Raw genomic sequence first — 27,860 nt, forward strand, 5'->3', positions numbered from 1 at the left:
ATCCTCTCAACTCCCTTACTTAGGAGGCTACTTGGCTGACCAAAATGACTATTGATCTGGCGGTAAGAACAGGGATTCCCCCTTTGAGGGAAGTCAACGTCACGTGGAAGTCAGAGGGTCGAACGATCGACCGGAGAAGGTGAGACTGGGAGGCCGAACGAGGTCTCATCGGAGTCAAAGGCACCCGGCGAGGAGTTAGGGTTCCGATGCTTATGTTGAACAGGGTCGTATAGCCGAGCGGGTGGCCCGCTCAGCGGAAGGCATAAAGTATCAATACCGCGAAGTCCACAAAGTACACTACCGGGAATCTCCCGAGTGTACCAGCACGTACGGACGGCCGGACGTGTGGGGACTGCCAACCGGCCGGGCACTCGGCAGGGAGTAGAAAGAGAAAAGGACAAGGGAACATCTACTGACAGCGGGTATGTTTGATGAGTAGGCCGTACGCAAGATCTTATGATAGAGGGTTCCGTTGTCCCATCAGAAACGTGTTCGAACTGTAGCAGTATGATGTCAGGTAAGCTTGTCTGGCAAGCTCATGCTAAAGTATGGGCTGAGGACACGTACTCACCTCGGTATGTGTGCGTGAGACTCTTCGCAGCTCTATATAAAGGGCCTCACACTTCATTGGAGGTACGCATTCTCTAATATTGAGAGTCACTTCTTTGTTGTCCACTTGCCTGACTTGAGCGTCGGAGGGTCGTCGCCGGGAACCTCATCCCGGCCCGACTTCCCTGCAGGTTCGCCGGAGGTTCGTACGACCGGTCGAAGATCTACGTCAGCAATTGAGAGAGTGTCACGTGCCCAACGTCCGTTGATTCATTGTTCGGACAAGATCAACTATTAAGTCTAGAAGGACTCTAATAATTATCACCTTTTATCATACTAAAATGAAAAAGGAAAACATTTTGAACTTCTATTATTAATAAAAAAAAATATAATTTTCTTTTTTTCCAAATTTGTTCAAACAGTACCACGGACTTGTTATTCAATTATGCCACTACTTTCCCTCTCAAATAAAGATACAATTTATTCTTTTTATTTTTCAATAATTTGATATTTTTAGATCAAGTAATATTTTTTAAATATATATATATATATATTTTAATTTTGTAATATTTATTTATTTCTCTACCTACAAAAAAAAACTCCAACTTTAATTTTTTTTTTTCTCCGCTATATTACTTCCCAAAAATCGCTCCTTTTCCACCTTCCCTTCCTTCTTCGTCTCGTCGTCGCCGATGGGCAAGTACATGAGGAAGGACAAGCACGCCGGCGAGGTCGCCGTCGTGGAGGTCTCCACCCACCAGCCCTCCCTCGGCGTCCGAACCCGCGCCCGAACCCTCCTCGCCGCCGCCGCTGCCCAGGACACCTCTCCTGCCTACCTCGAGCTCCGTAGCCGCCGCCTCGAGAAGGCGCTTTCCCCACCTCACGCCTCCAAGCCCAAGGCGACGATCCAGAAGAACTCCCCTGCGCCGATCGCTAGCCCTAGGATCAGCTTGCAAAAATCCGGCACGCCGAGTTCCGGGCCGGCTAGCTCCGCTAGGTCTTCGAACGAGCGATCGCCGGATGTGGAGGTCTCGTGCGACGAGAACGTTCTGGAGCCCGATTCGAGAGAAAGGTGGGATTTCGTTCTACTCCTTAGGGTTTTGAAACCGTGGCTTGTTTTCTCTTAAAACTAAGAAGGGAAAAAAAGATTTTTTTTTGGTATTTCCCTGTTCGTTTCTACCACACTCAGAAGCTTAGCACAGATTTATACCTTCATTTATAGCTTCTTTCTCAAGAACAGAACTGTCTAAAGTTCACACTTTTGCTAGATTCCTTGATTTTGTTTGCTTTTCTCCTACTGTACTCATTTGAGAATCGCCTCATGTTTTAGCTTCAAGCATCACAAGCAGAGTAGCCCCCTCATCTGTGCTTCCTTTTACAATAAACTCACCATGATAAATGGAACTCCTTTGTCTGCCCTCTATTCTTTTGGGGGGGACCTTCTTTGTGTGTCCCAAGCCAAGTTATGCCTCATCTTGGATTCGCCACACCTGACATCCCCTAAACTGTTGTTTTCTTGCTTCATTGGTACTTACAATATGTTTCAGGCTGCTAAATGCCAAGCAATCCTTTGTTTCACTCACACTTCCTAACAATTTCTTCTTGATCAAGTTTTTCCTGAAAATATATATCTATATACATCACATGCTTCAGTAATGTTTTCTTCTTTTCTGATTCCATGCTTTTCCCCCAAAAGTTTCTGAATGTCAGCATTTATTTGTGAGTTTCACTGAACAAGACAATACTAGTGTGTGTATGCTGGTTTTCACTTATTTTTATTATTTCTACATTAGTTGAGTTTTTCCCTGTTGATTCTGTGGTTGGGCCACTGGCTGCATTAAAGAAAAGTGGAGATGGACAACCATTAGAGAGAGCAAGTGAATGAAAGAATGAAAAGAAAAGAAGAAAAAAAAAGGATAGTGAGATATCCAAGTTAATGCTGAGGTTGCCAGCACATTCCTCCACAAAGTATCCTAGTAGATGACAACTATGTGATCGTGTCCATATCTCAATTATCCTCACCTGTTGCAAATGTACTGGTCATGCATTGAGAGTTTTCAATAAATGTTCAAGCAATTGTTTGATTTGATTTGAATTTTTGAGACAAATGTCCTTCTGACATGTTGAGTACTATTATTAACTTGACTGTATCCTTTGTCAGGATGATGCCATTATGTTGGGTGTTCTAGGTGGGTTCATGACTTCATGTTGCACCTTTAGTGTTCTTTTGTGACCTTGTAGATATCATCAAGCCACTAGTGTTTTTTCTAGCTTACTTCATGTTTGTCAATGTTTGCTAATCCTTGATCATTCATGTTTACATGCATTGCTCGACTCTAATTCTAACTTGGTGTGGTTCTGATGCCATTTTCTGGTTACTGCATTATCAGGGAGGTGAGGGACGTTGAGACAATAGGCACTCGGGGTTCTACAACAAAATCCACATATTCAATTGTCAGTAAGCAGAGAAAACAAAATGCTTTCAGCCAGTACATCCCTTCAAATCAGGAAATGGAAGAGTTTTTTGCCGGGATAGAGAAACTTCAGCAAGAACAATTTATCAAAAAGTACGCATTTCATGATTTACTTGCACTTTAGTAGCAACTCAGAAAGTAGTATATCTTGATGAATTCCACAGCCATGTCTTTAAACCTTGAAACTTTTTTATGCATTTATCTTATCCTAATGCATGTACCTTGTTACAGGTACAACTTTGATCCTGTAAACCAATGCCCGCTACCAGGCCGGTTCGAATGGGAAAAACTGGATTCCTAGAAAATCTTTCACTCTCCTCTGTCTCATCCAACTTATCTCGCTGAGGATTCTGAGGGCGAGAACCATCCGTCATCACCTCATATTCTTTGTGTTGTAAAAATCCTCTAATGTAAGTCTAGTTGTTTCAGTCTAGTCTAGTGATGTAGGATCAATGGTTAGAGCTGATAAGAATCACTTAGACTGAGAAGGAGAAAACATGTTGAAGCTGTATTGTAACTCCTAACAGATCAATTCCATGTGATCACTGGATTCCATTACCTTTATTTGTAGTTCATGGCTTGAAAGACCTAATGTGACCTTTTTTTTGTCTGTCCTTTGGAGTTGAACAGGGATGCACCAGACCTAGTTCTGGTAGTACAAGTACATGCAATGAATTTTATGGTCCAGAATAGCTCTCATTAGTCACTGCCATGTCAAGAATATGGAGAACATATTGCTCCTCTTTGGCACTATGTTTGCATTGTTTCAAATGTCACTCGGAAAAATATCACCTGTGTACGTATGACATATTTCAATGGCAGGCAAAAACTGAAAAGGTTATGATGAGTAGCTGTTGGTGAGCATGAATTTTGATGTAGAAATGGATAGAGTTCCGCCATTTCCTAGTGCTCATTCACAATGTTAATGACTAAAGTTCTAAGATTTTGTGTACTTGAAACAATTTAGAAGCTATGAGAAGACAAAATGAAAATTTACAATGCCTTTTCTTTATCATCTTGTTTGGGTTTGAGAGACTTTCAGTTTGTATTATGTTTGGGCTTGGACTTGGAAGTATGAAGAGCAGGACCCTAAACATCATGGTAAAAAAAACTCTGAGAAAGAGACAAGCGGCAGAGCAGTGAAAATGATTTAAAAGAAAGCACTCTTTTTTCTGTACAAAAGGCATCATCATCTTACTTCAGTGAGTTAAATCTAGCACTTGTACCAGCCTTTCAGAGTTGATGTCAGATATGAAATTAAGCCTTATTTTACTCTGACACAACTTTGTCAGGTAAACTAAAAATAATATAACAAAATAAATTTTGATTTCTGCTGAGTGCTTCAGTGGGGCTAGTCTTCTGAAAATTAATCTGAGTTCAATTTGTTTCCCATGTTTTTGTTAACGATTGCAAATGGAAAGATAATTTTTTTTTCACACAACTGACAACTTTATAAGAAAAAAAAAAGAAATTCTAAAAATAAGAAAAAGAAGAAATTCTAAAAATAAGAGACATACAAACAACTAACACTTGAACTGACTATTCTTTTAGCAATCAGTGCATGAACTTTAGATGGTGCATAAGCATGTTTTTGCAGTACCTTTATTCTCCTAAAGCGTTTCATTCTCAGAAGCTTTGTAAGTTGGCATGGAAAGGTTTTGGTGGGATTTAGAGATGGCGTGGGGATTGTTCTTGCCAGACATGGTCATGTTGGATTGGCAGGTCCATGCCACCAGCCAAGGAACAGGCATGTCAACACAATCTTCAACTGCAGGTAATTCATATAATTTTTGCTGTGTAACCTTATCTCGAGAAGTAAGAGAGTGACAAAAAAAAAACAAAAAAACAGAAGAAAACATACTCAATATAAGGAAATTTACAAGCAGAATTTCATAGTATAAGTTGAAGAAGACTAAGAGAGTGTTTAGTCAGCCCCGGTCCTAACATTCGGGAGGCCCGGGGTGAAACGATTAAAATAGGTCCTTAATTTTTTATTTTCATAAAGTAAAATTTATTTATAATGATTTCTTCTAACTTTTCTAGATGTAAAATCATCTATAATATTATTAATTTCAAGACTTTCTAAAATATCTTTTCAATAGATAAAATTGTTAATCCATTTAATTTCTCTTGTGACATTGTTGATCTCCTTTTTAACAATTTTAATTTTGAATAATTTTAAGAAACTTTATCTACATGTTTACTGTATACTTACCTCTTCATTGCTTAATTTTTTAAAATAATGAGTATTTGAAAAATGCCTATAGTAATGATCAAAAGGAAATAGATTCATTTCTTTTGTAGGCCACTTTTTAATTAAAATATTATGTGTATTATTATCAAGATTATCTCAATTCTTTGGATTATATATATCGAGGAAACAAAAAAGAAAAAGGAAGAGAGAAAAGTGATGTAATTATAAATAAATTCAAGATAAAATTGAAAAATAAAGAGAATATAAGAAAGGAGAGGCAGAAATCGCAACAGGCGCGGCAGCAGAGGATGTGCAACAGTGAAAGTTTACAAGGTTAATTCTCAATTAATATATGCATATATAAATTATATAAATGTTTCAAAATTATGGGCCCCTCCCAAACTTGGGCCCTGGGCAATCGCCCAGGGTGGCCCGGCCTCTGGGCCGGGGCTGTGTTTAGTAGAACTTCTATTAAGTACTTTTTAGATTTTAGTTACACGGAAGTATTTTTTTTTTGTGTTTGTGAATGTTAATTTCTGTTTCAGCTTCTCTAACTTTTACTCAAAAGCTGGAAATAAGAATTTGATATTTTTTCTTGCTTCTGTTTTTTTATTTATGGTCTAAAATTAAAAGTTGGCATTTATGTCATTAATAAATTTATTATTTTATATAGTTGCCACCACATTTTTTTGACCTTAATAAATTTCATTTTATATAATTGTTACCACACTTTTGCGATATTTAATTTTTAAATAATATTTTATATTATTATATAATTTGTATTTCTAGAATTTTTATACATGTTTTTGTGTATTTATATAAATTTTGTCATTTTTTATATTTTTATTTTTATTAAATTTATATATTTTTTCATTATAAAAATAATTTTGATACCATATTTAAAATATAATAATTATTATATAAACAAATAGTGTATCAAAATTATATTTAGATAATTAAAAAAGATTAATTTATATAGTTTAAGGATATTGTTGTCATTTAACTAAAAATTAATCTTGGAAGCAATTTTTCATCAAACACTCCAACTTTACCTTGTATTAGCTATTGACTTATATTTCCAAACACTCCATACTTTAGCTTCTCACTAACTTCAAAATAATCTCTATAAGAATCACTTTTAAATAAGTAAAAACTCTCCCAAATACTCCTAAAGTTGCTATAACAAAGGACTGATGACCATCACAACTGTTCTCTCAAGTTCCTATTTTTTCCTTGGAAGTTCTCAAGTAATCTATCAATCAACCATCAATTCAACAGGAAACAGGTGCATAGTTACAATGCACAAACCTCCTTGCTAATCCACATCTGCAGCATACATTGTGCCTAGAACTGGCTTCATTATTTCACCAACCACAACAGTTAACTCTTGGTGGCATAGTTGAAGGGTGCCTTTCTCAGTCCTGTTAAATTTTACAAATGAGCATCATGAATCACATCACATGCTTAGAGGACATACATATCATTGTAGAGTGCTTTTTAATCAAAGCAAGGAATGATAGAAAAAAAAATACTATAGACAAAGAATACATCATTCATATTTGTAAAGAAGTCTCTCTCACTTGTTTCCTCATCAGTTTACTCTTCAAATGAAGACTTGCATAGCAAGCAATAAACCACTAACCAATGGATATTTATGTTACAGTCACTAGAAAATTTTAAGACAGATAAAACAGGATGGCATTATTCGGCAAGGCATCACCCGCAGTGGTGGAAATTCTGAACAAGTTACAGAGGTATGCAATACCTACACTCGTAGATTTGTTTTATGAATTCCAAATCTATGGAGCATCTCTTCACCCATGAAAACACTCATTAACTTAGTTTCAATTTCTCAACGTCCTCTTCTCTTTTGTAGGGCTGAAATACCAACAAATTTTGATCACAACCTATATGAGTATGGGTCTGTTCGCTACAACATCCAGGTAAAAGTGTTGACAGCAATTGTATCATATTATCTCGATAAAACACAGGTTTCCTTTTCACAGCATGATTTATCACACTAGTCTTTAATATTTTTTTTGGATCAACAATGTATAAAAACATTTGATAAGAAATAAACACATGTCATCCAACCCGCAACACCAAACGGGCATAATTTAGTTTAATACTAAACCAAATAATTAGCATTTAATAGCTAAAGAAAATTGAAACCTTTGGCAGTAAGTTGCACCATTCAGGTTCTTTTTGATAAATTCAGTACCTATGGGCAGGCATCAGAATCAAGTCCTCAAATTGTTAACCTGTCGATATGGATGCCACCAATATATCTTGAAACTGCTTCAGATTGTCTACCAAATTGTACCATTCAAGACATCAGAAATTTATATCTTGGTGCTGCAGAACTAGTAGAGCCTCCAAAGCAAGGTTTCATGATTACTCTGAGAATAAATTTCTCACAATTCCCAAAAAGAAAAGGTGTGGAATTTTCATATACTTAGAACAAACAAAGAATAATAATAATGCCAGAAACATTATGGTGATTTATCAGTCAAGTTAATGCTATCATAAATCCATGTCATCTGCCATGAATGCTCACATCTTCTTAGATATAGACCCCTTTGCTAGTACGCTATTGTTTTGCAAAGATATATAACTGTGTTGATTACTTAACTATTGTGTGAAGTAGCTAGATTCTACTTGAAAAAATATGCTAACCTCCAATCTCTTTCAGAAGCTCGTATGATGACTATCACTGAGATTTCCTCGATACAATCAGTCATACTGAGTTTGCAACTGAAAGATATGTTGTGTAGCCTCAAACTGAAGGACGTGGGCAGTGGGATCTGCAGACCAGTTAAAATTGTTTATCAGCCCAGAGAGCCTTTCTTTGTCATCAAAATGGTAACTGAAGAATAGTACTATTATATAATAGAACTCCCTAGCAAAATTGTTTGTTTCTCTAAGTTGTGGATCAATATTTTGTGTTTGTTCACAAGATGGTCCAAATAACTATCCTCTAATTTTTTGACTTTTTTTTTTCTTTTCAAATTCTAATGCTTTATAACAATGTTTCTCTTCCTGGAATCATAAATTTAGAATATACTGTATTATCTGTATCAATATGAAACCCCTAAATCAACTTTATATTGGATCCAGCAAAGAAAGTTGACATGATAACAAAGATAAATGATGTGCAATCCAATAAATGCGAAACTAGTGAGAATATGAAGCAATAATGTAATATTTGTGATGCAGCCAGAAAAGGTCACTGTGATATATCCCATGCGCTTCAAAGATGATTCAGATGTTGTTCTAGCAACATCATTCTTTCAGGTAAGTATTAGAGATGACTCATCATTCATCAAACTGATAAACTATCTCAATAAATATTTGATTACTCTTAAAGCAGAGGTACTGACCTGCAGGAGCTTGTAGATGTTAGCAACTCAGCAGAATTCTCCAAAGCGCCACGATGTACCTGGTCGCCAATCCCTCCTCCTGAGTTGAGACGAGAATCTTTCCAAAATCTAACAACAAATGGAGGATTCGTCTCCTTTGGTATGTTTACACCTCATTTGGCCTCCCCTTCTTAAGAAAACTTAGCAACATCTATATTCATAATGAATACGAACTTTCTAAATGTTATTTTTCTTATGAAAATTATGGGCTTAAATGATTTTATTGTGCACCACCAACTTAAATCTATGAACATAGTTAAAAGATAATGCCTACAGTCCGGCTGGAATAAAACGTTTGTTCATGGTAACTCTACAGAAATTTTCTCACAACAAATCAAAGTCGGTGCAAAAGGAGAAAATACTGTCAGAAACTTGCTGACTTTTATTGCCTATGTTAAGTATCATGTAAAGGTAAAATGTATTTATGCTGACTAGCTAATGAATCAGTAACCTCATAGAGTTTTTTCAGCAGTGTACCAGAAGCTTTATTCAAAGAAAGATGAGGCAGCGTCAGGAAAGCCTAAGTGAAGTGACTCCTACTCAGTACCTAAACACGTCACCAATACTATTAAAAAGCTTTATATTTTTTAGATTATCAGATTTAAATGACATACAAAATTGGTGTCAAGGTTCCGATGGTTCAGTATATGCACGTGCATGTGATAGCTATTTCATACAAGTAAAAACAGTGATTTCCTGTAACTAGGATCCTATTACCATAGTTCAACATGGACTTGACCTGTAACTATCACTGGCAACTTACTGGATCAAGAGATAGATCACCAATCTCAGATGAGTTGCCCATGAATCCTTTTATTGCTTTTGACAGGTGATTGATGCTTATGAATCTACGTTGATATTCGTTAGCAGACTGCTATATGTGCCAATTTGTTCGTCTTGTTCTTCCTAGAAGTATTTCCCCCATAATATCTAATGCAATTATTATTTCAATAAGTAGACTGATATTAAAAAAACTATATTGTTCATGCAATTTAATAAGATGAAAATGATGCAACCATCAGTCTTCTAGCACTTTGGTTGATAAAATGTGCTTTGTTATTCAGTAAATTTTGAATGGGGACAAGTAATCTGCCTTTTGCATGTAGAGGCTAGATCCAGGGTTAATACTCATGCTTATCCATTCAGATAGCTATAGGCATCTTATGGTATTGAACGTTAATAGATCATACATCTGATCCTATGCTTTACAAGGAACACTTGACTGACAAAATGTTGCCATTCATGAAACAGCCAAAACCTCAATGAACTTGAAAATCATTCATGTTATTTTTTTTTGTTGTAGAAAATACTATCAGATGTCGTAATTTTATGACTCTTAACTGATAGTACAATACCTTCTTACTAATTGCAGATCATAAGAAATGCAAGGATAGGAGGGCACGAGGACAACAAAAAAGACCAAGGTGATAAATCACAAAGTTGGGTTCCTATATTTGAGGAAAATCTCAACCAGTAATTTGACTCCTCAAATAATCTTATAACAATGAAGAATAGTAAGGCACATAATCTACAAAATATGGCTTCACATGTCATTTACTTCTAGTTAGAAATATATGTGCATATCAAGATAAGAAAAAAAAAAGTTTTAATATATATATATATATATAATAGAAAATGGTTAGAATTGACTCCTTGTCTTAAAAATTATAAGACTGAATAATCATATACTAGTTTCTCATGCTCATCTTTGCATGCGAATGCAGGTCTTAAACATGCTAAGAAATGGAAGAATTTCTCAAAATCAACCATATTCAAAGGGAGGTATGGCATGATAACAAACCAAATCAAGAAATTCAATTCTGGGGTCAGAATAAAATTGCTACTTCGCTTCCGACGGCAATGGCTCAAGATCCCACTATTGAGGAAACATAGAAAATCAGACTCATCATCATCTATCTCTCATGTTCACTAATAGAAGTGCAACAAATACTACATGTAAGCCTATCATAGTATTCCATTGGCATAATATCACATGGTTTGAATTTTAACCAAAACTATGTCTTCCCATTGTTCTATGCTTTTGTTCTCTTAGGGTAGGAAGGAAAACTCCATATCAAGATTCAGTATGCCAGCTCAAAGTGCATGAGAATATGTGAGATATACATTGTCTTAAACACAGTTAACTGCTTACTTTAGTGGGCATGCTACTGCACGCAGCCCCTTCTATGGCAGTCGCTTCTCAAATAAGGGGTTTATCATTAATCAATATCAACGTTGCTCTCAATATATCATCCTCTAGTCACGCCACAAAGTAGGGTTTGTCAGATCATAGCTAAAATGAATTATCTTATGAAGTAGGGAAAAACCGTAAACAAGGATGTGAGTCTTAACAATAGCTAACTTTATCAGTATGATTCTATCAATATCAAACTTCCAATTTCAAAATGCATTACGAAGAAGTGTTAATAGCAATCACAATTCACAAGGTCTCTCTTTTTCCCTTAAGAAATGCTAAAAAAAAGAAGACTTTTTTCTAATTTTTTAAAAGTAAAAAAACAAAAATTCGATCAACTGGATCACGGAGAAGGTATTACCAATGAACCGATGAATCAGCAACAAGGGCTCCCTTCCGAACCCTAATCGAACCATTACTAGAGAGCTTTGTCTGCACTAATGATGGCAAATCTGAAAAAGTAACGGCGGCGATTGGGCTCCGATCGCAAACCGGAGACAACGACGTCGATGCCCTTCTTCCTTCAAAAATGAAAATTTAAATAAACCTTCGCCCTTTATTTCGTACCCGAACCGGTTCGGTTCGTTATTTTTAGCAAGCCAGCACAAGCTCAGCGGCTATTTCGGCCCGGTCCTTTTTCAATTCTCACCCTCTCATTCGCACGAAAACGCACACAAACAACTCGATAGGCTAATTTGGACCCACCTGGGAGCGCTAGTGGCGGGTACGTTCCTGTCACGTGAAAACATTAGGTTCATTTAACTCGTCGCCGATGGAGACGCATTCGTTTCCCCTGCCCGCCTTCTTCATCGCCTTCCTCTTTCTCTTTCCCCTGCACTCGCGCAGTTTACAGATTTCTCCAATTCTCCGGAGGATCTGTAGAGATTTACTGGAGTCATCGCCTCCATTGGATGTTTCGGAGTTCAATCGGATCGGCAAGCCAAATTTTTCGATTTTTGCTGGTGTTGTTGAACATCAAACTTTGCGTTTCTATTCACGGTACCTAAAAACTCCTCTTTTTTTGTTTTTGTTTTTGTGAATCCGAGTAATTTTTGCAGTTCTTCGCTATCTGATTCTCGTCGTCTGTTTTATAGCAGTCAATGAGATTTGTGGCATCGAGATTTAGATTGGATTTGGGAGAATTAGGTTTCCTCGGTTCTGATGAATGAAGCATGGATTTGGGAGTCCACAAGCTTAAGGTTTGCAATAGGAATGGAGCCGCTATTGCGGTAAATGACGTGAACGGGAAGGAGGCAACGGAAGCCGAGAAGGAGTCCCTCTTGGACTCGGAAGAAAAAGGGGTGGCAGTGGTAGCCGATAGGAAGAAGCGAGTGGCAAGGAAAGTCCAGTGGAATGATCGGAAAGGGAACGATCTGGTGGAAATTTTGGAATTCGAACCAAGGTAAGCCCTAAATCTCTTGTTTTTCGCTTGTAGAACAATTTCTTCCGTTTTCAAATCTTTATTCGAACCAACCCTAATCTCTCAGATCATGTTCTTCGCTTCTAGAACAATTTGCGTCCATTTTCAAATCTTTATTTTTCATATTGTCTATTTTCAAATCCTCGAAGACAATTACCGCAACAGATGATGAACTCTAAATCTCTTGATCATATTCTTCCCATGTAGAATTATTTGCGTTCATTTTCAAATCTTTATTCGAACCCACCCTAGTCCATTTTCAAATCTTGAAGACAATTTCAACACACAGATGATGTCAATCTTGATCTGATCCGAGATTTTCAAGTATTTAGAAATGCATTAGGTTTTGAAAATGGCTGAATACATGATCTTCACGTCAAAAGACACTAAATTTTTTGTTCAGATCTGTTCTCCGGTAACTGATCATGAAATTCTCAGGATTTAACAAAGTTTTTTTTTTAACTTACTTTCATATTTATATATAGAACAATTTACATCAGTTCTTGACATTTTGTTTTGTTTATTTGCAGTGATTCGAGTGATTCGGAGGATGAGTACTTGGACTCTTGTCTCTGCACCATCATGTAATTTCTTTGCTGCTGGTTTCATACATAGAACTGATTGATGTTGTCGTATTAGAAGAAGATCGAGTATTAACATCTTTTGGCCCTATTTTGGCAAAAATCAAAACCATATCCCTAATTATCATAATCTTTAAAACAACAATCCCTTATGTGCTAGTCATTATTCCAAAGGTTAGTAGCCGTCCGTGATTTATTTCCTCCGTATTGATCCTGAGACGAATTGGCGGGAGTGGTGGGGTTTTTTTTTTTTTGCCACCAATAATCTTTAAAACAACAAACTTTGCTTTTAAAATGTTTGTCCTCGGTGCAGCATGTTCGGCTAATTAACTTCTCTTAATAGACAATTGATCTCAGAACATTAAACTAACGAGCCATTCAATTGGCTACATTTTTTGATTTATTGGCCGGTGGAAAATTGGGTAAGCTAAGATAGATAATGCCAATTAAAAAAGAAGTTAAAATAAGATATTAATATATTTGTTTTTTATCTGGGCATACTTTTGTTTTAAATTTTTTTTAATAACTATGGAGTATCTATTATAATATGTAGTAGCTAGGCCGTTTTATATATAAAAAAACTATTTATTAATTTTATTTAAAATTAATTAAAAAATCATTTAAATATATTTTAAAATTATTTAAAAATTATGGATCAAAATCAAAAGGTGTCCTTTTTATGGAAATTATGGAGGGGATATGCTTTTTTTTATTTGTTAATTTTTCCTAAATTACTTTTATTTTTAGTGCTAGTGGCTAATGAACTGTATCATAGCATTATTTTATTTCTGGTCAATAATGATTAACACTAATAACATTGTATTATAACAATTACAGATCATAACTCTACTCTTGTAATATAGATATTTCGTCTTTAGTCTATTACATATGAGATTATAACTACTATAACTATGTGTAGATTATGAAATTAACTATTATAATTATATAATAATTATGAGATCATAGCAGTTTATAATTATATTGTCACAATTATAATTATGTAAAAAATAAAGGATAATTTTAGATATATAGATGTGATATGATGCCTTTTTAATAGTAAATTTTAAAAAATGTATATTTTCTAATTTCAATAAAATGAAATGCACTTTTTAAATTTTATTCAAAAATTATTATAGTAGTCAATATGACAATCATTTAATAACTGTTATTTAGGGTGATATAATTGTAAGAAAACAAATCGATGATAGTAAGTGAATTATTTTCTTTAATTAAATTTTATCCTAGCTATGTTTATTGTTGAGTTTAATGATAAATTCATCTAGGATACTCAAAATAAAGATAGAATTTATAAATAACAAATGTAGAAATTATCCTAATCTTGTCTGAAATGAAAGTTGGGTCATCGGCGAGATGACTTTGAAATTGACTGCAAGAAGATCTTAAAGGAGAAAAAATGATCTTAAAGGGAGAAAAAAACTTGAATGGAGATGACCTGTAAGATCACAAGGTGGAAGAGAAAGAACAAGTGTTAACAAGTAAACCAAGGGTTCTTGGCACAACCACTCCAATACTCAAGTCAGTGAGGTGGAGAAAATGTGGAAGATGGATAGTATTAGAAGAATGTGAGATGTATGCAAAGCAAAAGATGTACTTGCACTTGTGAGGTGGAACCCTTTTATAACACTTTTGTAATTCCCATATTAATTAATGTCGTATCAACGTAAGGGATATGTCAAATTTGTATATCCCCGCTGTAGTGTGTAGTCTCATAGCCCATACATTACTGGTATCCTATATTTTGTACAAATATATGGTTCTATATGCATCTGAGTGTTAGAGTGTATACTAAAAGCCTAGCTTTTGGTATAAACATTTATCTAGAAAAAAGAATCACATTGGTCAAATATCTACATTTATGATAAATGTAGTTGTTCAATTAATTTATATTGTAGATAACATGGTGTGTGGTGTCACACACAGAGGATCATGTTATCAGTACCTTATAAATTATAAACAGTAGCTCACGACCATAATGGAAAGGAACAAACCATTGGAAGGTCGTAGTGTAATTAGGTATTAGTTTATCTTAACTATATAATTACACTAGTACACTTAGAGTGTATTGAGTAGGACCATTAGAGGTCGTTTCTTTTATACTGACTTTATAAAGAAACAAAGACCTCAGTTATTATGGAAGTGTGTGCTCTTAATCCTAATATAATAATAAGCACATATATTTGATATTTATTTCTTTAATTTATCAATGGGTGAGATTTAGTTCGATGAATCAATAAGCCCGATAAGTTGGGAAATGATATCACTTATAGTGTGTGTTGTTGACTATAGAAGGAAACTGTGTCCTAGTGATCTAGGTTGAGAATGTCCCCAAGAGGAGCTCATAAGGATTGTCATGTTAAACTCTGCAGGTGGACTTAGTCCGACATGACGATGAAGTTGAGTGGTACTACTCTTGGAGCTAGATATTAATTAAGTGAGTTGTCAACTTACTTAATTAGTGGACATTGTTATCTTAAACACAGGAGACTAACACACTCATAATAAGAAGGAGCCCAAAATGTAATTTGGGATTGGTGCGGTAGTTCAATAATAGTTCTTTAGTGGAATGAATTATTATTGATGAAATTTAGTTGTGTGTTCGGGGCGAACACGGGATGCTTAATTTCATCGGGAGACCAAAACCAATTCCTCCTCTTGGTCCCTATCGTAGCCTCTAGTATATAGAGATTTATACCCACCGCATACCCACCTTCTTACCCATCCAATGGGGCCGGCCAAGCTAGCTTGGAACCCAAGCTAGGGCCGGCCAAGACCAAGTGGATGAGCCATGTAGGTGGCCGGCCAAAGCTTGGGTCCCGAGCTTAGGTGGCCGACCACTAGAATATTTAAAAGGATTTTTATTAAAATTATTTCTTATGTGGATATCATGATTTTAAAAGAGAGTTTAAAAATTAAAATTTTCCTTTTATAGCTTCTACAAAAGATTAAGAGAAGAGATTAATCTCTTTCCTTATTTGTAGTTTAAAAGGATGGTTTTAATTTTTGGTAAAAACTTTCCTTATTTGTAAATCATCTACATGTTTAAAAGAGAGTTTAAAATTTGAAATCTTTCCTTATTTGTTGATTAAAGGAGGATTTTAAATTTTAAGAAAACTTTCCTTTTTAACCATGTTCATGATTTAAAAGAAAGTTTAAAAATTAATAATTCTCTTTTATTAGTTTCTACAAAAGATTGAGAAAAGATTTGATATCTTTCCTTATTTGTAGATTAAAAGAGATTTTAATTTTTAGAGATAACTTTCTTTTTATTCACATGTTTAAAAGAAAGATTTTAATTTATTAAATTTCTTTTTTAAACCAATCATGAAGGGATTAAATTATTGAAGAAATTTTATAAATTTCTGGAGACAAATTAGGAAGTTTTAATTAATTAAAACTCTCCTTGTTTGTAGCTTTGGTGTGGCCGGCCAAATAGAATTGAGAAAGAAAATTGTTTTTAATTAAATAATTTTTCCTTTTCAATGGAAAAAGAATTAAGGAAATTTTTATTAAATTTTCCTTATTCGCCAGGATCAAGGATTATAAAAGAGGGGGTAGAGGAGGCTTCAAAGCTAACGACTCTATTCTATTTTTCTTTCTCTTTTCCTTGGTGTTGTGGCCGGCCAACCTCTCTTTCTCTCTTCCTCTTGGTGGTGGCCGAACCTTCTCTATTGGCTTGGAGCTCTTGTGGTGGCCGGATACTACTTGGAGAAGAAGAAGAAGAAGAAGGAGAGAAAGCTTGTATTCCTTGGAGCTTGGTTGGTGTTTTGTTCTTCGTCCTTGGTGAAGCTTCTTTGTGTTGGCCGAACCTAGCTAGGAGGAGAAGAAGGTGCTTGGTGGTTTCTCATCTCGGAAGATCGTTGCCCACACAACGTCCGAGGTTAGAAGAGGAATACGGTAGAAGATCAAGAGGTCTTTCTAGAAGGTATAACTAGTAATTTTTCTTTCCGCATCATGCTAGTTATTTATGGAAATAATACCAAATACAAGAGGCTTACGATTCTAGTATTTCGAATATGTTTTTCGAAGTTGTGTTCTTTTGTTTTATTTTTCCTTGTGATTTGATTGTTCTTTTCGGTTAACCTAAAGTTATTTTAGGAAATTAAATATTAGATTTCTATAAAAGGTTTTGTCTAGTCGGTGGTGGTTGCTCCCATATCCAAGAAGGTCATGTGCCTCGCCACGTCAGTACTGGGAACCAATTATGGAAATTAATATTTAATGGAATTAATAACTTAAGGTGATTTGGGTCGAACGTGTTAAGTTCCGCAGGAGATCCAAGTCAAAACCTAAAAGAACAAATAGATTAAGTTTTGGATCAAACGTGTTAAGTTCCACAGGCGATCCAAAATTTAATTTAAAAGAACACATGGTAGCTAGGAAAAGGTTCAGACCTTTGTACAAAATTTTTGTACAGTGGAACCTCTAGGCTTTCCGAGTAGCAACCAACACTGAGAATCCTAAACACAACATTAATTATGGAATAGTCTCATGAGTTGAGAGGCTAATTGGGCTCTCTAGGCTTGAACTAAATTGGGATAATGGGTTAGTAAAAAAGGGGAGCTCAATCTATGATCATTGGCTGACGGGTCTTCTTATATGCCTGCTCATCTTATAGGGAGTTGAGGGATATGAATCGGAGATCCGATCAGGAGCCTAGTGGGAGGATATAGGGGATATAGGGAGCGGGGCTCCATGATCCTTTATGTCAATCGGGAGCATGTAAAAGGATATAACCAATTGAGAGGATGTAGGGGATATAGGGGAGCGGAGCTCCATGATCCTGTGAGTCGATTAAGACAATATAGGGGAGTAGAGCTCCGCGAGTCTGTGAACTGATAGAGAGGATGTAGGGGAGTAGAGCCCTGTGATCCTATGCGCCGATCGAGAAGATATAGGGGAGCAAAGGCCTGTGGTCCTATGCGTTGAGCGGGAGGATATAGGGGAGCAGAGCCCCGTGTTCCTGTGAGTTGATTGAGAGGATATGGGGAGCAGAGCCTCTTGATCCTATGGGTTGATCAGGAGAATGTAGGGGAGTAGAACCCCGTGTTTCTACGAGCCGATTGGGAGGATATAGAGGAGCAGAGCCTTGTGATCTTGTGCATCGATTGAGAGTATGTAGTGTTGAGATATGTTCGATATGATGTGTGTTAAAAACACAATTCGTAAATATACATAGCAGAAAATTTAACGATAAATAAACTAATTTATTATATCACATACACCACATGCATGTAAGATATAATCGCATAGACAAGATTATAAAATAAAATGAAATTGAATAATAATTATTCTAAGTATACATTATGGATGACCTGTAATGAGAAGGACATTAACCTTTTATGATGTTATCAAACCTTGTCTCTATCCGTATCCATGTCGAGCTCTTCAAGACAACTCCAAGGGAACAAGCTTCACCTTCGGAAGGTACAACCACAAGTGAAGGAGAAGGATCAAGAAGAGAAAGAAGAAGTAAAAGGAAGATCTTCTTCTTTGGGTAGCTTACAACAATAAGAGGAGAACCTCTTATTGTGATCGGTGGCAAGAGAGAGGGAGAGAGATGAATTGGGTTTAGATTTCGAAAACATAATCTGAGCCAATAATGAATTATATATTAATTCTTTCTTAACTATATCAATATATAGTCCTCTTTAATAAATTGGATTAGAAAGTCCAAATCCAACCCATTATGTCTTAAGTAAAATTAATCCATTAACCCCTTAATTTGATTCATAACTAAATCAAGTTGGTTTATGGCTAAACCCATAAACCAACTTGGTTCATGACTATATCAAATACGGTCCAACTCTTTCATAAGAGATACGGCTCATCCACACTTCCATTCTGATAAATATTTCTATATTTGTTTTATGTATGGTTCAACCAAATATTTATCTCTTGATCTGAGAATCTTATCCTCTAACTTATTTTACGTCTTTTAGACTTGTAGTGCATGTTACCCAATAGGTTTCTGGTTTATTTTGGTTGTCCATAATTAACTACTTAATTATGAAACGATCATGAGTGACACATAGTAGTGCATCATGATCCCTGATTAACCTAAAAATTACAGTTGATTTCTGATCTCGTCCGAAAGTTGATGAGATGAAAAGCTGGGAATGTGGCGCTCCTGCTGACCACCTGTAGACTTCGCTCTGACCTGCCACACAGATTACGTCAGTGCCGAGCCACGGAAGGGGTCCACGGCATTGACCCTCCAATGCTCAAGTCAGTCACCCACGATGAAGTAGAAGGTGGAGCAACAACAAGAATAAACAGTAGCACGAATAGTGTCTTTTGCATATCTCTGCCGATACTTGGACCCCCTTTATATAGAGCTCCTATAGTGTATGTGCATGCTCCCCAAGGTGAGCATGCTTCCCAAAATTTTTCCAAAAAAGACTTGTCAGTAAAGTGTCCCTGACACAATACAGTAAAGTGTCCCTGACACAATACAGTAAAGTGTCCCTGACACAATACCTTAACAGGCCGAGCATATCCCTGAAGTGATAGTCGAAGTTTCCGCCGCACGATCTTCTGATTGTCCATGCTCGGTGTCAACCGTACTAACTCCCAAAAAGATGTCGATGGATAACAGAGGGAGTATGTTGCTAGGCCTAGCGGGTTAGCCGCTCGGCTGGAACTTCGCTGCTCCGGTGCATGTGTCCACTCGGTCGTAACTCCGTTGTTCTTGTGTCTCGTCCGACCGACCGGAACTCCACTGTGCTAATACCAAGTCCTATTGCAAGGCCGAGCGAGGTAGCTGCTCGGCCCGACTTCTGCACATCGTCTCCTCTTCCGTTCCGCGTCCACTACTCCCTTGAGCGTCGGTCATTTGACACTTCCCTGTGTCAAAGGTCGGATCAGATCAGAACCTTCTCCCCTCGGGATCAGAACCTTCTCTGACTGGCAAACCAGATCAGATCGGACCCCGATTATAACGTAAAATTAAAAGCTGACAAAAAAATTCACCCTCTGTCTGACTGGTGGTTGCACCAAATCAGAGCAGTACCTGCTCTGATACCACTTGTTGGATCGAGTAATTTGCTAGAGGGGGGGTGAATAACGATTTAAGAATTTAAACAAGAAGATCAAGTACGCAGCGGAAAAATAAAAAATAGAACAATGCTAACACAAGTAATTTTTAACTTGGTTCGGAGCCTTCGTCGACTCCTACTCCAAGGCCCGCACTCGTTGAGTGCTTTCGTTGGACAATCCACTAGCAATTCGAAAGAGTAGTTACATAATGAAAGTATAGGAATGCTAAAAGAAATGAAGTACCGACAATAATTAAGAAATAAAAAAAGACAGCGCATTTGTCGGAGAAGCTTCAGCGTCGCAGGAGCACAACACGACAAAGTAAGCGTTGAAAGGCTTTGTTGTTTGTTGATTCTTTGCTCCAAGGTGAATCCTCCTTATATAGGAGGCTTCAGGTGCCCGGATCCCTTCCGGGGGCCTGGAGTGTGACGTAGCTCAGTCAATCATGAAGCTCCACGTGGCGACGCAGCAAGGGGATAAAGTTTGTATTCCGGGCGCTCAGACCTCTATTTTCCCGCAACTGGCAAGAAAACGTTAGTCCGAGGTAAAATGAAAAACTATCCTGCAAAACAAAGTGTTAGCATAGTATAGTTATAATAATAAAAAAATAGTAATTAGATTTCGTGCTCACCGAGATCGGAATCTAGTCAAGATCTCAACTTAGAGTTCCGAAATGGTTCTAAGTTAGATCGACGCCTAAGTTCCCTTCTCGAGAACGTGTCTTCACAGTCACTCCCCTCCAGTGACTTACCTCACCTTACTTGCCAGACGTCCGGTCAGCCCGTCGACCCATCTAGACTTCGTGCCAGACATCCGGTCAGTCCGTCGACCTGTCTGGACTTCGTGCCAGCTATCTAGTCAGCTCATCGACTTAGGTGGGCTTCGTGCCAGACATTCGGTCAGCCCGTCAACTTGTCTGAACTTCGTGTTAGCTATCCGATCGGTCCGTTGATCTAGTTGGGCTTCTTCTGCATACTTGGTCACAATATTATATTACAATGAAACTAACTTAACCTACTTTATCATTCGCCAAAACTTGAGTTAAATCGTTAATGCTAACCGCACCAACAGATGACTTCCACATTAGCTTTCCCCATAATTGGACTTCACATAATCTATATATTTGGATGAAACTAAGAGTTAAATAGATGCATTAAATTAATATCTTGAGTTTTGTTCATCCTCCTAATATCTCACTTGTATCTAATGTACCTTAATACACATACAAGTCAACTCCATGGTCTTTGTGAGATGTAAAATGATTTTTTCCTAAAACTAAGGAATCACACATCTCTATTTAGACATTTTAACTTTGATCATGCTACCTAGGATGTCAATTAATGCTATTGTCCTTAATTTTAATAAATTAGGAATTTATGCTTGTAAATGAATATGACATGCATAAAATAAGCATTTTCGAAGGAAAAACTATTATAGCTTAAAAATGTATATATGATAAGACATATAGTATTTTCATACAAATATGAATGTATATGACATCATGACATATGATATCACATATAATCATGGTAGTTGAAGCACAAAATATGATAGAGCATATAATCATGGTAATTGAAACACAAAATAATTTCCTAAATTTTCTATCTAAGTATCATCAACTAATCGCTATGTCAAAATAAACATAAGTTGTCCTAGCTCGTTAGAAAGTACCAAAGTCTCAACTTGGTATACTCTTAAACTCTATCCTATTTGTGTCAATTTGATTAAGCTCAAACCTTTAAAGTTTACTATTAACACATTTCAAACTCCTTAATAATAAAAATCAACTTCTCATTTTCAAGGAATCACAATACCTTAGAAATGCCTAAAGTGTCAACTTCGTCATGCATTGCATTATCTGCACTGCCCTTGCATTTTTGCATATCTTTCCCTGCATTTTTCTGTTGCACTGCAAAATCGTGTGCCACCTTTTGTGTTTTATTTTTTCATTTCCTATCCCACAGAAAGAAACAAAAGGTTCGTGAATCGGGCGAAGGATCGTCCGTACCTCCATCACGTCCTCAACCTCCTACTGATCCAAGATTCCCTAATGCTGCCATGCAGCAAGCCTTTAGCAAACACACCTTCAAACTCATAACCCCTAGATCAGTTGATTTGCAATACTATAGGACGTCTTGTTTTGATACCTACAACCGGTTCAAGCACTATAAACTTGATTCATTGTTAACCTGTGAGAGGGATGTAAATGTAAGTCTTGTCTCCGAATTTTATAATAATTTGCACACTTCTGATGGTGTAAATTATCGCACTCGCGTTGCGAAACCGAGCTTGGACTTCTCCTATGAGATCCTTCAATCTTTTCTTGACTGTCTACCATCCACCAATGATTTTGTCTTTTATCCCAATCTTCCCGATAAGTTGCCTCCGCCTTTTGAGCATATCAGCATTGCATCCATGCATCAGTTCCTCTTTGGTCGTCCTCGTCTGGATGGGCCAAATGCTCAAATCACTAAGTTTTCTTCACTTGAGTTATCGGCTGAGAACGCCGCCTTATTTAAAGTGATCATCAACTGTCTTTTCCCCATTATTTCTCATGCCTTAGCCGCTCTGCGACCTCCTCACATGTTTGTCCTCTATGTCATTCGTCATTCCCTTGACATCAACATCGCTCTGAACATCTTTCATTGCATCATTCATTTTACCCAGCCCGTGCAGCAGACGGTCCATATGTCTTTCGGGCATCTTATCACAGATTGGCTGGAGTCCCAGAAGATAGATGTCTCCCGGGGACGACTGGAGCACATGACTGTGGCTTATTCTCGGATTTCTTCCCACTCCTTCACGAAGACGGGCTTAGTTGGTGGTCCAGCGGGAGTTTGATGGCGCGATGGACGTGCTTTTGGTGAGGGACCCAGGGCTCGCCGCAGGGGGGATGCACAGGCATTGGTTCCTGCGGCGGATGATGCTGAGGAGGATATCCCCGAGCCAGCTTCTCCGACATTCGAGGAGACTGTCGACACTCGCCTGGAGGAGCTGACCATGGAGGTAGCCGACCTGCGTTCCATGATGGAGACCATGGTCCATCGACAGACTTCGATGTAGGCGACTATGGATACATTAGTGGATTTAGTGAGCTCCTGGGTGACGGGTAATCCGTCTCAGTCTGCTCCATCCACAGCTCCCGTTCCCCAAGCTGAGGATGCTGCTGGTGTTAACTCTGCGGTGGTTCCTGCTCCAGCTACTACTTCGGCTCCTCCTCCTGCTGCTGTTGATCCCCCTCATTCGGGCGATGATCTTATCGAGTTTTATGTCTCTTTTTGATATGTTATTGTATGTCTTATGGATGGTTGTTATGGAGTCCTTATGTGAACTCTATTTTATTTTTGGATATATGATATGCTACTTGTTCTACCTTTTCTTTTGTTTCTCCAATTCACGTGGTTATATTTTGTTGATATATGTGTGGTTTAGGGGGAGGGTTTATTGTGTTTACTTAGTACACATTTTGAGGGGGAGTTCTGTTTTTTTTTTATATTTGCCAAAGGGGGAGATATATGTTGAAGTTCATGCTAAATAAAATTTAAATTTAAACTCAAGTTTACTATGTATGCTCATACTTACTGCTTATGATTTTCAGCGTTGTTGCAATCATTATTTATCAATTGTACTATTATGGTATATTGGAAATTGGCCTAAACTTAAATAGATTGTCAAACATTAAAAAGGGGGAGATTGTTGTTGCAATCATGCCCTGGAAGTTTCAATGTGTTGACAATTATTTAAGTTTAGGTTAATACGTTGGATCTAACATACAGTGTGAGTTTGCATGAGAAGTTCTTGCAGGTCGGAAGACCGGATGCAAGGCAAGAGAAGTCCAAGAAGGTCGAGGATCGGATTCTTGGCAAAAGAATCCTTGCAGGTCAGAAGACCGGATGCAAGGCAAGAGAAGTCCAAGAAGGTCGATGACCGGATTCTTGGCAAAAGAAGTTCCTGCATGTCATAAAGTTGGATGCATGATCCCTCACGTATCAGAAATCGATTGGAAAATCTATTTAAACACGACTGTGAGGCAGAATGCCTCTGGATCGATCAGTCGATCGATTGGGAAGGTTCTGCGTGAAGCACAGAGTGCTTCTGGATCGTTCAACCAATCAATTGGAGAAATCCAATCGATCAAGCGATCTATCCAGGAAGCTTCTGTGCGAAGCACAGAATGCTTCTAGATCGATCATCCGATCGATTGGGGCAATCCAATCGATCGAGCGATCGATCCAGGAAGCTTCTGTGCGAAGCACAGAATGCTTCTGGATCGATCAGCCGATCGATTGGGGCGATCGAGCGATCGATCCAGGAAGCCTTTATGAGAAGCACAGATTTCCCTTGGATCGATCGGACGATCGATTCACGGAGCTGCGATTTCACGAGCAGTGGTCTGAATCGATTCAAGAATTGCACCGATCAATTCAAACTCAAGTGAAGCAATCTAAGCCGTTGATCGTGACGCGATGGTTTCCAACGGATACTTATGAATCAATTCAAATATGACTCTGATCGATTCACGGCGACGGCTATGTGAGAAACGGCTAGTTTTCTCAACGTTTAAAGGCATGGAAGAAAAAGAAAAGACACAAGAAAACAAAGAGATACTGTTTCATTGCTCTCCAATGTCTCAACTCTCTCAAGTGCTCAAGATCTTCAAAAGTGCTCAAGTTCAGAATCTCCCTCTCGCTACTTTCTCAAATCTCACTCAGCGAAGAAGAAGCCTTTCTAAAGCCTGTAATCTTTCTTTTCTTCTTCATTGTGGTGAGTGTGATCCTTTACTTTAGAGAGGGAGAGTTGTAACCGTGTAAGGTTTCTCCACCTTCGGTGTGATTCCGAGAAGGAGGGTTTGTTGGTTGCTACTCGGAAAACCTAGAGGTTCCACTGTACAAAAATTTTGTACAAAGGTCTGAACCTTTTCCTAGCTACCATGTGTTCTTTTAAATTAAATTTTGGATCGCCTGCGGAACTTAACACGTTTGATCCAAAACTTAATCTATTTGTTCTTTTAGGTTTTGACTTGGATCTCCTGCGGAACTTAACACGTTCGACCCAAGTCACCTTAAGTTATTAATTCCATTAAATATTAATTTCCATAATTGGTTCCCAGTACTGACGTGGCGAGGCACATGGCCTTCTTGGATATGGGAGCAACCACCACCGACTAGACAAAACCTTTTATTGAAAGCTAATATTTAATTTCCTAAAATAACTTTAGGTTACCGAAAAGAACAATCAAATCACAAGGAAAAGAAAAACAAAAGAACACTATATCGAAAACAAATTCGAAACTCTAGAATCGTATGCTTCTTGTATTTAGTATTATTTCCAAAAATAACTAGTATGATGCGGAAAGAAAAATACTAGTTATACCTTTTAGAAAAACCTCTTGATCTTCTACCTTATTCCTCTTCTAACCTCGGACGTTGTGTGGGCAACGATCTTCCGAGATGAGAAACCACCAATCACCTTCTTCTTCCTTGCAAGTTTCGGCCATCAAAACTTCTCCTAGGATGAAGAGGTTCGGCCACCACCACCATGCTCCAAGGGATGCTAGAAAAGAGGCTTCTTTTCTCTCCTTCTTCTCCTTCTTAGATCCGGCCACCAAAGTTATCTCCACCATGAGAAGGTTTCGGCCACACAAAGGAGAGGAGAGGAAAGAAAGGGTCGGCCACACCCAAGGAGAAAAGAGAGGAAAAATAGAATAGAGTTCTTAGCCTTGAAGCCTCCTCTACCCCCTCTTTTATAATCCTTGGTCTTGGCAAATAAGGAAAATTTAATAAAAACTTCCTTAATTCTTTTGCCATTGAAAAGGAAAATTTATTTAATTAAAAACAATTTTTCTTTTCAATTTTGCAATGGCCGGCCACACCAAGAAATCTCCAAGCAAATAAAATTTTAAACACCAATTAAAACTTCCTTATTTGCTTCCGGAAATTTATAAAAATTTCTCAATAATTTTTATCCCTTCATGATTGGTTTATAAAAAGGAAATTTAATAAATTAAAATCTTTCTTTTAAACATGTGGATAAAAAGAAAGTTATCTCTATAAATTAAAATCTCTTTTAATCTACAAATAAGGAAAGATATCAAATCTTTTCTTAATCTTTTGTAGAAACTTATAAAAGAGAATATTTAATTTTAAACTCTCTTTTAAATCATGAACATGATTAAAAAGGAAAGTTTTCTTAAAATTTAAAATCCTCCTTTAATCAACAAATAAGGAAAGATTTTAAATTTTAAACTCTCTTTTAAACATGTAGATGATTTACAAATAAGGAAAGTTTTTACCAAAAATTAAAACCATCCTTTTAAACTACAAATAAGGAAAGAGATTAATCTCTTCTCTTAATCTTTTGTAGAAAGCTATAAAAGGAAATTTTTAATTTTTAAACTCTCTTTTAAAATCATGATATCCACATAAGAAATAATTTTAATAAAAATTCTTTTTTAATATTCTAGTGGCCGGCCACCTAAGCTTGGGACCCAAGCTTTGGCCGGCCACCTACATGACTCATCCACTTGATCTTGGCCGGCCCTAGCTTGGGTTTCAAGCTAGCTTGGCTAGCCCTATTGGATGGGTAAGAAGGTGGGTATGCGGTGGGTATAAATCTCTATATACTAGATGCTACGATAGGGACCGAGAGGAGGAATTGGTTTTGGTCTCCTGATGAAATTAAGCATCCCGTGTTCGCCCCGAACACACAACTTAATTTCATCAATAATAATTCATTCCACTAAAGAACTATTATTGAATTACCGCACCAATCCCAAATTACATTTTGGGCTCCTTATTATGAGTGTGTTAGTCTCCCTGTGTTTAAGATAACAAATGTCCACTAATTAAGTAAGTTACTGACAACTCACTTAATTAATATCTAGCTCCAAGAGTAGTACCACTCAACTTCATCGTCATGTCAGACTAAGTCCACCTGCAGGGTTTAACATGACAATCCTTATGAGCTCCTCTTGGGGACATTCTCATCCTAGATCACTAGGACACAGTTTCCTTCTATAATCAACAACACACACTATAAGTGATATCATTTCCCAACTTATCGGGCTTATTGATTTATCGAACTAAATCTCACCCATTGATAAATTAAAGAAATAAATATCAAATATATGTGCTTGTTATTATATTAGGATTAAGAGCACACACTTCCATAATAACTGAGGTCTTTGTTCCTTCATAAAGTCAGTATAAAAGGAACGACCTCAAATGGTCCTACTCAATACACTCTAAGTGTACTAGTGTAATTATATAGTTAAGATAAACTAATACCTAATTACACTACGACCTTCCAATGGTTTGTTCCTTTTTCATCTTGGTCGTGAGCTACTGTTTATAATTTATAAGGAACCGATAACATGATCTTCTGTGTGTGACACCACACACCATGTTATCTACAATATAAATTAATTGAGCAACTACATCTATCATAAATGTAGACATTTGACCAATGTGATTCTTATTTCTAGATAAGTGTTTATACCAAAAGCTAGGCTTTTAGTATACACTCTAACAGGGTTTTGATAGTGGGAGAGTGTGAGTGGTGTGGATCCTTGGACTAGTCATCTCCTTGGGGTGGTGGATACCAAGTAAATATCCGAGTTAGCATTGCCTTCGAGTTTCCGCTGTGCAAAATCAAGAAAACGAAGTGAGCCATTCACCTCCCCCCCTCAAGCTCAACCGATCCTAACAGGATTAACTACCCTTCTAATTAGTGTTGACACACTTTAAACCCATTTAGTGTGATGAGAACACACTATTACAAACCCAATACCTATTAGTGCTCCTTAGGTGTGCCAAGTATTTACTAGGGATAACTTCCCTTGATACCTTCCTAGACTTCTTAGAAGCCTTAGTCACACTAATTTCCTCAAAGTCAACTCTAGGGATAACTTCTGTTGTAACATTGACTTGACTTCTAAACCTACATTAGTTCCATAATTATGTGGAATTTTATGG

General features: G+C 37.2%; 2 protein-coding genes and 1 long non-coding RNA gene across 5 annotated transcripts; 2 read left to right on the forward strand and 1 right to left on the reverse strand.

Annotated features, from left to right (window-relative positions):
* Positions 1 to 1,166: 1,166 nt before the first annotated feature.
* Positions 1,167 to 3,608, forward strand: LOC121976633 (cyclin-dependent kinase inhibitor 5-like). The gene is made up of 3 exons (XM_042528883.1): positions 1,167 to 1,621; positions 2,940 to 3,116; positions 3,255 to 3,608. The coding sequence occupies exons 1-3, from the start codon at positions 1,242 to 1,244 to the stop codon at positions 3,322 to 3,324; spliced, it is 627 nt and encodes a 208-aa protein (XP_042384817.1). The 5' UTR covers positions 1,167 to 1,241; the 3' UTR covers positions 3,325 to 3,608.
* A 2,745-nt stretch (positions 3,609 to 6,353) lies between these two features.
* On the reverse strand, positions 6,354 to 11,355 carry LOC121976636. 2 transcript variants are annotated; one of them, XR_006110666.1, is made up of 5 exons: positions 11,192 to 11,355; positions 8,598 to 8,787; positions 7,894 to 8,021; positions 7,390 to 7,526; positions 6,354 to 6,638 (listed from the first exon to the last, which is right to left on the reverse strand). It is a non-coding gene; the product is annotated as an uncharacterized LOC121976636 (long non-coding RNA). The 2 variants fall into 2 exon arrangements; XR_006110667.1 differs by lacking the exon at positions 11,192 to 11,355 and having other exon boundaries at positions 7,390 to 7,616; positions 8,598 to 8,734.
* LOC121976634 (actin-related protein 2/3 complex subunit 2B-like) lies at positions 6,854 to 10,569 on the forward strand. 2 transcript variants are annotated; one of them, XM_042528884.1, is made up of 10 exons: positions 6,854 to 6,971; positions 7,094 to 7,160; positions 7,449 to 7,653; positions 7,910 to 8,079; positions 8,434 to 8,511; positions 8,604 to 8,736; positions 8,953 to 9,047; positions 9,109 to 9,165; positions 10,009 to 10,060; positions 10,361 to 10,569. In XM_042528884.1, the coding sequence occupies exons 1-10, from the start codon at positions 6,913 to 6,915 to the stop codon at positions 10,567 to 10,569; spliced, it is 1,125 nt and encodes a 374-aa protein (XP_042384818.1). In that variant the 5' UTR covers positions 6,854 to 6,912. The 2 variants fall into 2 exon arrangements, with proteins under 2 accessions (XP_042384818.1, XP_042384819.1); XM_042528885.1 differs by having other exon boundaries at positions 9,109 to 9,160; positions 10,361 to 10,493.
* Positions 11,356 to 27,860: the final 16,505 nt, after the last annotated feature.

The sequence above is a fragment of the Zingiber officinale genome, chromosome 4B, assembly GCF_018446385.1.
Source record: "Zingiber officinale cultivar Zhangliang chromosome 4B, Zo_v1.1, whole genome shotgun sequence".
NCBI classification, from domain to species: domain Eukaryota; kingdom Viridiplantae; phylum Streptophyta; class Magnoliopsida; order Zingiberales; family Zingiberaceae; genus Zingiber; species Zingiber officinale.